The 12992-nt window shown below is 42.3% G+C and overlaps 1 protein-coding gene across 1 annotated transcript in view; it reads left to right on the top strand.

Moving 5' to 3' along the window:
- Positions 1-12992, top strand: part of DNAH11 (dynein axonemal heavy chain 11) — a 321003-nt gene that overhangs the window by 214860 nt on the left and 93151 nt on the right. The window contains exons 56-59 of the mRNA XM_088018617.1: positions 1192-1425; positions 5710-5856; positions 11238-11351; positions 12849-12992. Coding sequence (XP_087874743.1) covers positions 1192-1425; positions 5710-5856; positions 11238-11351; positions 12849-12992 — 639 coding nt within the window. The remainder of the gene's footprint in view (positions 1-1191; positions 1426-5709; positions 5857-11237; positions 11352-12848) is intronic.

A 12992-nucleotide genomic window follows, 5' to 3' on the forward strand; every position in this document is an offset into this window, starting at 1 on the left:
GTAACATACTCATATGTCTCAGATCTAGAGAATAAAGACTTTTCAGGTTTTGCATCATTCTATATTTAACTCTGGCTTTAAAAACATTATTTCAGTTACTAGTGAGGTGGGTTTTTGATATGCAGGACGATCCTATATATGCATATTGGAAACCCACTCACAGATTTTTCATGAGGTTGGAAAGCTAAGTGTTTAGACCTAGTTGCTTGGGAGCAGTTGTTTTTCATCAACAAGAATTGGCCTGTCTCTTTTCGCACCCTGGTTGTAATATTAATGGTGCAGGTTTGAAACGTTCAACTGCCTCACCAGCCACTTGTGTGCAATTTTCCCAAAGATGTCTGAGCATTATTGACAACACTTTGGTAAATTATGTGTGACTTTCCTAAGAGTTGGTGTAGCTCATTTAATTCATATTAATTGATTTTTAGGCTTCCCTTGATTAATTGAACCTGGTTCATCTTGTACAGAATGCAATAAATAATCATTAAAATGAGGGAGATGTGACTCCACAAATTAAAAAGTTAACTACTTCAGAAGTCATAGAGGACAAAACAGAAAGAATGGTATAGTGGGGGGTTCTCTAGTAAATCTTCTAAGGGAAGTTACTCAATTTTTGTTTTGTTTTGTTTCCTGTTGTTTTTTTTCCAAATGAGGATTAGAAATGGTATTTTTCTCCCAGAAGCAGTGACTTTTATACCTTACCATCCTGTTTGTTTCCACCTGGGTTCTTACAAAACTGTATTTCTCAGTTTCAGCTGTGTGTGTGTGTGAGAGAGAGAGAGAGAGTCAGTGAGAGAGAGAGACTGCTGCAGTTTAGTTTGAAAGCAACACCAGAAATACTTGTCAGAGTACTGTGTCTCAGTTTCTCCATTTTTTTCTTTCACACACTTGATAGATTAAAATCAGGTTGTGAAAAGCTGTGTTTGTGTTATATGTTGGCTTGTGGGTTTGGTATGTGGAGCGCATAAAAATCCTTTGCTCTACTTGGCAAAGCTGAATGCTTTATTGTTATCTCTCTAATCCTGTGGCTATCTCTTAAAGACTAATAAGTCTTCCCAGATCCTCCTGTAATTTGTTCTGGCTTTTAGACAAAAGAATACTGCATAATTTTGCTGATTGTTCGTTTTTTAAATTACATTTTTGTTTTAACTTGAGAGAATTGCATATGAATTACAGTGTTTATATTTTCAGCCACTGGACAAAGATTCTATTAGCCTCTTCATGGCCCACGTTCACACTAGCGTGAATGAAATGAGTACCAGGTATTACCAGAATGAGAGAAGATACAACTATACCACCCCGAAGAGTTTTCTAGAACAAATATCACTGTTTAAGAATCTGTTGAAGAAGAAACAAAAAGAGGTATCTGAGAAGAAAGAGCACTTGGTGAATGGCATCCAAAAGCTAAAGACCACTGCCTCTCAGGTATGATCAGGATGTGTTATTACTGAGTAAAACGTATGCTCTTAAAATTAAAAAAATATGTAGTTATTTAGAAAGCAGCGTTTCAACCCATTCATATAAGATGCTCCATCCTAAAATGTACAGTTTAATGACACCAAAACAACACTATTTATGCTTTTGTAAGTCCAGAAAGGGATTGGCCAAGTACTCTCTCATGCTGGTTTGGAGAGAGCCCTTCACTTGTTGGCCTGACTCAGTGCACAGCTCACTCCCATCTTCTGTCCACCTGCTTTGGTGCCCTGCATTTATTGTTAGGAATTTTGTCACACAGTAATGGGAGTAGGATCCCTTTTGGTCTCAAATTCTCAACCCCCAAGTGAGAGCATTATTTCTAGTCTGATGACATGACACGGTTTGCTCTGTGTGAGGTCCCAAAGTGTAGCTGTTTCCTCCCACCTTGGCGTCTCATCTCCTTTTAGCCATAATCTCTCTTTGAACAGAGTGTCCAGGGTAGTCTTCATCCTCAGTCATAAGGCCCCTGCTGCCTTGAAGGACAGTACTGTTAACCTCCAGGAGTAAGTCGGGAGAGAATTCGCACACTCCCGATGTTAACCATGTGTGGGTCTCTACATCTGTCATCTCATTTCATTGGTAAAAACTAACCATTTTTATGAAGTCAAATGTTGCTACTATAATTTTATAGATGAAACTTAGAGCATTAAAGGCCACAGAACCTGTGAGGTTGGAGTTTGAACCCAGAGTTGTATGATTCTAAAAGCTATTGTCCATAGTCCCATGCTGCCTCTGTGACCAGGGGAGAAAAAAATGAGAATAAGAAGATAGGGAGACCTTGGAGACTCGCTCAGCTTGCTCTGAGCCATCTGGGCTCTAGGGTTGGAAAGGGAACAATTCTCCCTGGTGGTCCCTTCAAGGCCAGGAATTGCAGCGGGCTTCTTCAGAGGATTGTCATTAGGTCATAGTCCTTTGCTTTTCAAGAGATTGGGCCAGTTTTCTCCCCAAGCATGTCACATGGCCTATCTGTGCCCAGGTTGGATATAAGCTACAACCTGGTAAGGGGAGCACACGGGGGTGCCTTTGACCCTGAAGGCCTCTCTGGCCACGTCCTCCACGCATTCTGTCAGCCAAAGCACCTCCTGCCCCCTGTGCCCTTCATTTCGAAAACCAGGACTGTCTCTTGGTGAACCACTCACGTGTGCTGAATAGTGGGTAGATGGACCACGATTGGGAAAGAGGAACCAGAGTGAGGAGGTTTCCAGGACAATTTCCAGAATCTAATGATGCAAAGAATAGTTGTTGGGACGCACCCAAAGAGTATATCCATATTTGTGCATCTTTCCCTTTTCTTTAAAAAAAAAAAAAAAAATTTTTATTTTTACTTTTTGCGTACGTGTTACCTTACTCTTTGACTCTCTGCCTTCTTTCTCTTTCCTTTTTCTTCTCTCTACCAATCTCTCCACTTCCATCTCACTTAAATCATGACTCTTTTTCCTAGTGAAGACTTGCCTAGGAGTCCTGTTGAGCTAGAAGACATTGAGTGCAAGAGATCTATGTCCCAGAGCATTAATGTCCCTTTGAATAATGTCCCAAACTGGACCCATTGACTTTGCCCCAGGAAATGATAGCATTGACTAAACTGAACTGTCGTACTGGTGGGGCAGCCCTTGGCAAGGAAAAAAATGGCCTGTGCCACACTTAATGTTCCCTTCCCAAATAACAGAGCTCAGAGTATAAAAACAGAGTAGCACCCTTGGTGGCAGCCTCTCAACCATAGGGAAAAAGAAGAGGTGATGGAGAGGAAGAAAGAGAGGGACTGGCTATTCAGGGTGTCTGCCAAGTTCAGAGCTGCTTGGGTCTCCTTATTTCCCCTTGGCTAGAAACAACAGGCAGAAAGTCTAAGAAGAAGATACGTGAAGTCTTAATTGAAGGACTACTGGTGATTTCTTTTCGTTAGGTATTAGCGCATGGAATGCTCTTAATATCAGAAGAGTGATTGGAATATTTAATATGTCCCTAAGAGTTTTAAAAATTTCTATTGATTATGGAAAGGAAGCATAGTTTCCTGTGTGGGCAGTTGGAAAGCCTTATAAGATCAGGTTGTGTGTGATAGCCAAACTGTGGAAAGAGCCAAGATGCCCATCGACAGATGAATGGATAAAGAAGAAGTGGTATATATACACAATGGAATATTATGCAGCCATCAAAAGGAATGAGATCTTGCCATTTGCAACGACGTGGATGGAACTGGAGGGTGTTATGCTGAGTGAAATAAGTCAATCAGAGAAAGACATGTATCACATGACCTCACTGATATGAGGAATTCTTAATCTCAGGAAACAAACTGAGTGTTACTGGAGTGGTTGGGGGTGGGTGGGATGGGGTGGCTGGGTGATAGACATTGGGGAGGGTATGTGCTATGGTGAGCGCTGTGAATTGTGCAAGACTGTTGAATCACAGATCTGTACTTCTGAAACAAATAATGCAACATATTTTAAGAAAAAAGAAAAAGAAGAAGATAACAGGAGAGGAAGAAAAGGGGAGTATGTCAGAGGGGGAGACGAACCAGGAGAGATGATGGACTCTGAAAAACAAACGGAGGGTTCTAGAGGGGAGGGGGGTAGGGGGATGGGTTAGCCTGGTGATGGGTATTAAAGAGGGCACGTTCTGCATGGAGCACTGGGTGTTATGAACAAACAATGAATCATGGAACACTGCACCAAAAACTAATGATGTAATATATGGTGATTAACATAACAATAAAAAAATTTAAAATTAAAAAAAAAGATCCAAAAAAAAAAAAAAAGATCAGGTTGTGTGTGGAACAGAATGCCTTCATATTGGAGCATGCGTCCTCTACGGACCTGCCTTAAGTAATTGCTCAGAGGAGAATACCCATGCCATTTGAAATATGTGTCTAAACCTCAGCCGTGTTTATTCACTGCATTAAAGCCATAAATTCCTGTTAAAGCCACATATCTCCTCTCTAGATGTCAGCTTGGGTCATCATAGATGTCCTCGTGACCTTTTCTTCATAGATAAGGCTTCGCTTCCAGGGATTGAGTCACTAGATACTTCAGACCTAACGGCTTCCTTAGAAACTGAAGTCAGGGCTTGAAATAACCGTTTCCTCGTGGTCTCTTGGATGATTCTTTCGGTTATAGTCTAATATAGGGCAAGTTTCACATGACTAAAGGGAACAGACAAGCAAATGTCACTGTGCATTATTACCCTGAGTTCACAGAGAGGCTAAAAAAAAAAATCCATCTTAGCTTGAACTGTAATAAATCGTGCAGGTAGCAGTAATAGTACTTGTGTCATTTGGGCAAAGGGCAAGTTGACTGTGTTGAGGTGGGGGTTACAGGAGTCCTCGGCCGCAGTAGTGAGATCTTGTTTTCCAGCACTTCTGCTTTTCTTTACACAATCCTCACACTTGGGAACCTAGTGATACCTTCTGAATCCTAAAAGGGCAGGATCATTCTTTAGAGCAGATTAATTTGTTGATGCCTCAGAAAGAGTTGAGCTCCTCAAGAGCTGAGTAAGGCTATTGAGTTGGGGAGCCGAGAGGAGGAGTGCCCACCTAGGATACTCACCAGGCTTTGCACACCCCAACCGATGCCCACGGGGCGCTTGTGGTGTGTCTTTCTGTAGTAGGTACTAAGCTGAGTGTTGTATGTGGTGGAAGAAGCTAAGAGGACCATTTCTTATTTTGTGTGAAGAGATGAGCCCTGTCTGTGGGCATTTCCATCAAAGTAAGTAATGGATTAAATAAACTGAGAGTTAACAGCCAGGGCATCCCGATGCCTTCAGCTTGTCTGAGCCTTTAGTGAGGTTCTGGGGGAGAGTGCAGGCCTTAGTTTCTCCAGCCTGTCTTTCTAAGCAAGTCTCCCTCTGGCCCCTGCTGTCTTGAGCCTGGGCTTCGCAGGACCAGAAAACCCAGGGCTGTGAGTGGCACGTGCTCAGGGGACATGTGCTCTGGCTGGGGTGGCTGTTGGCACGGCCCTGACTACACAGACTGGGTGGAGAAGATACATGTCTAGTTGGTGCTGGCATAAATGACCGTTTTCAGAAAACCGCTGGAAACCAGGACTCTGTGTGTTCCTCTCTGCAGGGGGGTGGGGGGAATGGGGCTGTATTTTTGCACACGGGCCTGAAGTCGGGACAGGGTAGAAAGAAGGAAAAGATGCAGACTGGTAGGCATCTGTGAGCTCATTTAACAAACACTAAGCCATGCCTGCTGTTTGTTGTTTATGGACGGAGGCTGCTTCCACATACCGACTTTGCCTTCAGGTTGCAGATCTAAAAGCCAGACTGGCCTCTCAAGAAGCCGAGCTGCGACTGAGAAATGATGATGCCGAAGCTCTGATCACAAAGATTGGACTCCAGACGGAGAAAGCGAGCCGGGAAAAGGCCATTGCCGACGCTGAGGAGCGAAAGGTCAGGCTCATTCCACCAGTTAGAGCGCTGAGCTATATTGAGCACAAAATAAACCTTTGTAGGTGAACAATTTTGAACAACTTTCTCTCCAGGGAGCATAAAAGCTAAAGAATTATTATAGTTACACATGGAACAGCATTTCACACCATGATTACCACTTGACCTTTCTTTACATTATGCATTTTCCCACCCTTTTAGCTCTTTTAATGATACGCAAGAACAATAAATACTGAGCTCATTCAAGCATATAATGGATGTGGATCTTGAACATCAGGCCGATTTGTAATACAGTAAAGGTCACGAAGTCACCTCTGAGGTTTCTAAAGGTTTTCAGTTTTTAGGCAAATTGAACAACTCAATTGTTAACAAAGCCCATTCCATCACTATGCAAGATGGTTTTTCAGATTTTTCATTTTAATAATACAACTTGAGTTGATTATTAAATCCTAAGCCAAATTTGTTCTTTTTGATTCGATTGAGGGCCCTGGCATTTTGTATTTTGTTTTACTGTTAGAAACAATTACTTTTAAGATTATATAGGTTCTGCTTTCTTTGTACCTGGGTTACTGGCAATTCTGAAATAAATATAACTTCTTTGTCCTCTTCTTTTACCAGAACTTTGGCCACAAATTGAAGGTATTCCATTTTTAGGCATCTTATTTGTTTAAAAATTGAATATGTTTTTTGAGACAAATTCTTTCATTTTAGACAAAAGATTATAATCAGGGCTTAGTTGATGAAAAATTATAAATTATGACCACACTTATAGCCATTGAATCAGTAGCTTTTATGCCATTATTCTTCTGTTTTTATGATGCCAGAAAGACTTGAGCTTTCCACTGGGGTTGCCATTCATCCATAGACAATTGAGTTGTTTTTCCCTTTTTTCTAATAGGTATTGAGCATGTTTATGTGTTGCTTGCACAACTAAAGGATTGAAATGTATGTTGAAAATCAAAATGCTGAATAGTTTAAAAAAAAAAAAAAAAACTTGTTTCTAAAGTTGAAGTTAAGCTACATTTGGCATGGCTGATGGGCATATAATTCCTAATTCTGGCAATAACTGTTTCTATTGAGTTTCAGATAAGCAGAGGATGTCCTTAAAAGTGTATTATGTTAAGCGATTAGGTATCACATATGATGTGACTATCATGAACCATTTCCACTCAAGGGATATTTTTCAAGCATTACATAAATAAGTGATGTTCTGGTAATTGTTCTATTATAACCTAACTCTACAAATACCTTTTAGAGATCTTAAAATATGCCAGAAGTATTTTCACATTTTGCACGTGAATTCCTAAGGCAAAGTCATCCTTGCAAAGAAGAAAAAAAATGTTCTAGCAAATGAGAACTCATCTGACTTGTTTTATAAAGTTCTTCAAACGTGAAAAAGACACATACTATTTTTTTAATTATTTTGTTTATTTATTTGACAGAGAGGGAGAGTACAAGCAAGGGGAGCGACAGGCAGAGGGAGAGGGAGAAGCAGGCTCCCCACTGAGCAGGGAGCCCGATGAGGGGCTTGATCCCAGGACCCTGGGATCATGATCTGAGCCAAAGGCGGACACTTAACCGACCGAGCCATCCAGGCGCCCTGACACATACTGTTTTTATATCTAACCTGTACGAAGAAATAAAGATATTTTCACTTTACCCATGATGCTTAATTTAATTATCAGTAACAGATACTAAGCAATTTTTTTTTTCTTTTTGGCCTGGCACTATTCTAGGCTCTTGAGCATATATGACATACATGGCACCCTCACATAGCTTACATTATAAGGGAAAAGACTGGCAGGAGACAAGGGACAAGATACTGTGAGTTAGTGATTAGGGCTAAGTTAAAAATCAAATCGAGGTGATGGTGGAATGAATTATTTTAAATTGGTCATGGAAGGAGTATATCGAGTATATCGAGTCAAGGAACTAATCAATATCGAGTATGTGCTATGGGTTCACATTTATCATAGGTTCAGCAATATACTAGATTGTATGCAGTTATTAAATGGGTATATGTGGGCGCTGTGATCCTATGAAGTTGGGATCTCAAGGCTTACTACGCGAGAAGTTATTAAAAAGTACATTGCCATATTTAATATGACTAAGCAGATGTTGACTGCCTTCCCATGCATCTTGACAACCCTTGTGGCACAGCAGGTTGGAATTGTTCCTTCAGATTCCTGAAATAGTCAAGAGCCTTTCAAGCCACTGACATGACCAGCAGGGACCAAGCCACACAGGCACCATGAAGCCTATGAAAATTAGTTCTTGCATCTTCGTTTGACTTACCAGTTCCAAATTCTAAGGATCCTCTGATCCCTTTCACACTGCTTTCTTTGTTGAGTATAATCCTCATGAGTTAACGTACCTTCCACATTGCGGGGCTAATATAATCTCTTCAGAAGTTGGACATCCTCCTTGATTTGGAGTGGTCTTCAGTTTTTTGTGTGTTTCTTTTCTAAATGTCGGAATGGCTGGATTTTGAAGGATCGTCTGGGATTTCCTATGGGCTGAAGGCAGACAAGAGCAGTGTATTAGCTTGCTTGGGCTTCCAGAACAAAATACCACAGACTGCATGGCTTCAACAGCAGAAACTTCTTTTCTCACAGTTCTGGAGGCTGCAAGTCCACGATCAGGATGCCGGCAGGTTTGGTTTCTCGCTCTCCCCTTGGAGGAACCTCTCAAGACAGGCCTCTCTCCTGACTTGCAGATGGTCACCTTCTCACTCTGTCTTCACATGGTCTTTTCTCTGTGCACACCTCCCTGGTGTCCCTTGTGCCTGTCCAGACTTTCTCCTCTTAAAAGGACATCCGTTAGACTGGATTAGGGCCCATTCTAACAGGCTCATTTTAACTTAATCACCTCTTTAAAGGGCTGTGTCCAAATACAGTCATATTCTGATGTACTAAGGTTAGGGCTTTACCATATATATTTTTAGGTGGACATAACTTCAGCTCATAATAAGCCATTATTGCTACTTAATTCTCTCTGTGTGAGCGTCACTAAATTTCATGAAGCATTTGCAAGGAGCTTTTGACCAAATAGAGAGCAGAAAAGTTCTGTGCATCCAAGAATGGGAGTATCTCCAAAACTCTGCTTTAACAGACAGCTGTCAAGAAAAAGCACACATTCCAAGTGATGTGTGTACCTCTTCCCTCCTTCCCCAAGTTGAACCTTGCTGACTACTACCCAGGAGCCATGGGGCAGAGGAAATTGCACACTGAGGTTTATCAGGTCACTAAGATACAAAGCGTTTTCCCCACTCAAGTATCATTGCGCCTGAAATATGTAGAGTATTGTAGCTTAGAATTTGAAGAGGGCGGGAAGAGGTGAGTTTTCGTCCTCCGCAGAACTTCCGAGCGTCCTGCCTGTGGCGCTGGGCGCAGTCCCCACGGTGATTGCGGCATAGGACCTGTGAACAAAAGTGCGCAGAGGGAATTGGGAATGAGAAGTAAGTTGACCAACCTAGGGTATTTTTTTCATTTTCATTTGTCGGTTTTTGTTAATGTTCAGGATTGCTCTGGTTATAAAGATTACCCAAAAGAATAATACTCCGTGAATGGTAAGGGAGTCAGATGGAGAAGAATAGCAACACCCAGTCTCATCGAAACAGCATTCAAAAGAAATACTGTTCTAGTACTAAAACTCTGTGATCTTGAAACCAATTTAAAATGATGCTGTTATAAATGGTAGCAAACAGCATTTTTAGATTGAGTGTATCCTTATGGAAGGTACATACCCCTGAGGTACGAACTCACTCCCTTACCTCTCCGCTCCCTTTCATCTGCAGGGGTGCTGTCTAGCACACCGACAGTGCCCTAGTCTTAGAATTTTCATGGTCCATTCTTGGCAGTTCCGAGGGGGTTGGAGCAGTTCTCAGTAAGCATGCAGGGTTATTTCCATTAACGGTGGCTGTGTACGGATTGGCAGGAGATCACATCTCTACCCTGAACCAATTATGTTCGTAAAAGCTACAGTATACAGCAAAATAATGGTTAATCAGAAGAATGGTAGTTACCACTAATAAAGCGGCACTAGACAACATAATTTGTTGTAAGCACCGTTAAATTTATGGTAGAGTTAAACCTGTTCATTCCAGACACATCTGAAGAAATGCACTTTTGTTCACACGTTACATGCCCCAGTCACCATCCCTGAAAGCCATGCCCCCTGGTGACTGGGTCCTGGTGCCCAGTGCCACAGCTTTGGACCTCCACTTTCTGCTGAGGATCAAAATCGACTCTTCCTGGCCGTTTGAATTTTATATGTGTCTTACGAGGAACAGGAGGGTAAAAACTCCAAAGCTTCTCATTTGGTCTTGGTTCGGGTTTACCAGCCTGGCTTTACTATAGGCATAACATCCGTGCTCACGTCAGGAGGCGGATGCAGCGCACCGTCTGGCATGTGAAGGGAGCCACTGGGCCTTGACAGTAGGGTGCACATCCATGTGATTGGTGCTTTGCCGAAGACAGAACTGGGCTATCCTAGCTAGTTTCTTACCAGGTCCTTAGAGAAACCTGTTATTAGTCTTTATAAAAATTAGATTGGTGGTTAAGCATACACAGAAACCGCAGTATCTTCTATTCTGTTGAATAAAAAAAGTTTCCCATTGATTCTTAAAGAATAGCCAACGTGGCTTTTGGGCAAATGTAAACAAAAATTAGATAGGGATTTCTAACAAGAATATTTTCTGTCTATGTTACTGAGCCAGCCTGGACACTCTCAAAAAGAAAACGGAACTTATTTCACTTAGCATAATCCCCTCCAATTCCTTCCATGTTGATGCAAATGGGTATTCATCCTTTCTGATGGCTGAGTAATACTCCATTGTACTGAAGGTTTCCGAGGGGACGGGGGTGGGGGGACGGGTTAGCCTGGTGACGGGTATTAGGGCACGTACTGCATGGAGCACTGGGTGTTATACGCAAACAGTGAACCATGGAACACTACATCAAAAACTAATGAAGTACTGTATGGTGACTAATGAAAAAAAAAAAAGAAACTTTAAAAACACAAAAATAAAGCCAAAAATGACTAACAAAAAAAAAAAAAAAAGAAAATGGAAGAACACAGGAATCGCTCAGTCTTGAATTTATTATTAGCACCTCATAATTGAATTAGTCAAAGCCCTTCTTGGGGCACTTCAATATTTGAGTCCGTTTGAGTTGGGATTTGTGAGTGTATTTTGTGCATATACGAAGCTTTGTGTGTACACGGTGCCTGAGAGAAATTCATCCTCAGGACAGACTCCTCACCTTTTGAAAGTAGAGATGAAGGAATGATTGAGCAGTGCATCTGAGTCAGCCCGTATCGTTCAGTAGCGATATCCAAGGTGACGGTGTGCATTTGCGGGTTTGTGCGCTTTCCTCTCTCATTAGGTGACAGCCATTCAGACTGAAGTGTCCCAGAAACAGAGAGAGTGTGAGGTTGACGTACTCAAGGCTGAGCCTGCGCTCGTGGCCGCAACAGCTGCGCTCAACACGCTCAACAGGGTAAAGACGATTACCTGGCTCGTGGGATTCCTCCACATAGTATTTAAAGGTTCTCAGAGTTTGAGTAAGTGAACTCAGAGTGGATTCCATGCAACCATAGAGACAGGAAATACTAAAGTGGGAACAAGCATTTGAGGTCATCATTAATCATGTGACTTCCTTTCCCATCTGGGAGTCTGTCCTTCCACACCCCAACAAGCAGTCTCCTTTTGAATACTTCCAATACCGTGGGATTTATACTTTCTTGAGAGGCAGCTCTGTCGTTAGCTGCTGGATTTGGCCCAAATCCAGTTGTTCGTATTATGTGTTGCTTTAGGAACTAAATGCGGACTCTTTATTTCCTCTGGATATAAAAAGGCATTAATGAGAGATCCTCATGAAAAGAACAATGTGCTAGGAACACGGGTACCTAGGTTTGGCCCACATCATTTTCCCTAGCTTCAGCTTATTAGCAAAACCTCATTGACCATTCAGATTCCCCTAAGAGAAAATAATGTGTGATAGTCAGAAGGGTGTTGTAAGGAAAAAAGGAATTGTGGGCACTGTATTTGAGGAGTCTGCAGCTAGTTTTGTACTCGGGTTCCACTAGGCCTCTGGGGAGAATCCCGGGAAATAACCAGGCCTGAGGTTCTTAAGATTCAACCTCGAAGGTTGATCCAGACTTCAACTGCCCTTCGAAGAAATAATTCACGTCCTTTTTCTTTTTCTTTTTCTTATTTTTTAAAGATTTTATTTGAGAGACAGAGAAAGCGAGAAACAGAGCATGAGCAGAGGGTGAGGGACAGGGGGAGAAGCGCCCAGGTTGAACATGTGATAGGGTTTTATATGAATTGTCATGAAATAGTCACAGGAAGTCCTTAGTTTTGTAAATCCTATATCATGAACTTACATATACTGCTCATAGACAGTAATTCCTGCCTCAAAGTATTTGCCTTAATACTTGTAGGTCATACAAACATTAATACCATCTGTGGGGTAAATCAAGATTTTGACCAGAGGAGATTAGGGAGTTGTGCAGAGAATAGGTTCAGCCTATACGAGCATGTTCCCAGTTGAGAGTCATCGTAGAGTAATCGAAGAGGTTTCTTGTGCAGAAAAAACCAAGAGACTCTCCACCAAGGGATGATGTTTCTGGGAGGGCCTGGTTAAAATGCAGATCCACTACAAAGATAGGGTAGAACCCATGAACACGTTAAAGACTTGGTATATAAAATTCCCTGGGCTCGGTGAGCCAGGCTCCACAGGACTGGTATATCAGATGGAGAATTTTGGGGAAGCGAAAAAGACCAGTGCTGCTTCCAGAGTATCAGGAAAGTGTCCGGTGAGAACTGAACCTCCTGGGGTCCCAAGATGGAGTCACTGGCGGGGGAGGAAAAACTGCCAAACCGAGACTGGGGGGACAGGGAGAGGGAGGAGGCCCCTGACGACCAGCTTGCCAACTTCACAGCTCTTCTCCAGACCTACCCTGCCCTTCAGTGTGGCTGTGCTTTCCTTCAGGTCAATCTCACTGAGCTGAAAGCCTTTCCCAACCCACCGAATGCCGTTACCAATGTTACTGCGGCCGTGATGGTCCTCCTGGCTCCCCGGGGCAGAGTGCCCAAAGACCGGAGTTGGAAAGCAGCTAGAGTCTTCATGGGAAAG

This window comes from Eumetopias jubatus, unplaced genomic scaffold (assembly GCF_037043125.1).
Source record: "Eumetopias jubatus isolate StellerSeaLion01/CBP00866 unplaced genomic scaffold, mEumJub1_p1.0 scaffold_14, whole genome shotgun sequence".
Classification (NCBI taxonomy): domain Eukaryota; kingdom Metazoa; phylum Chordata; class Mammalia; order Carnivora; family Otariidae; genus Eumetopias; species Eumetopias jubatus.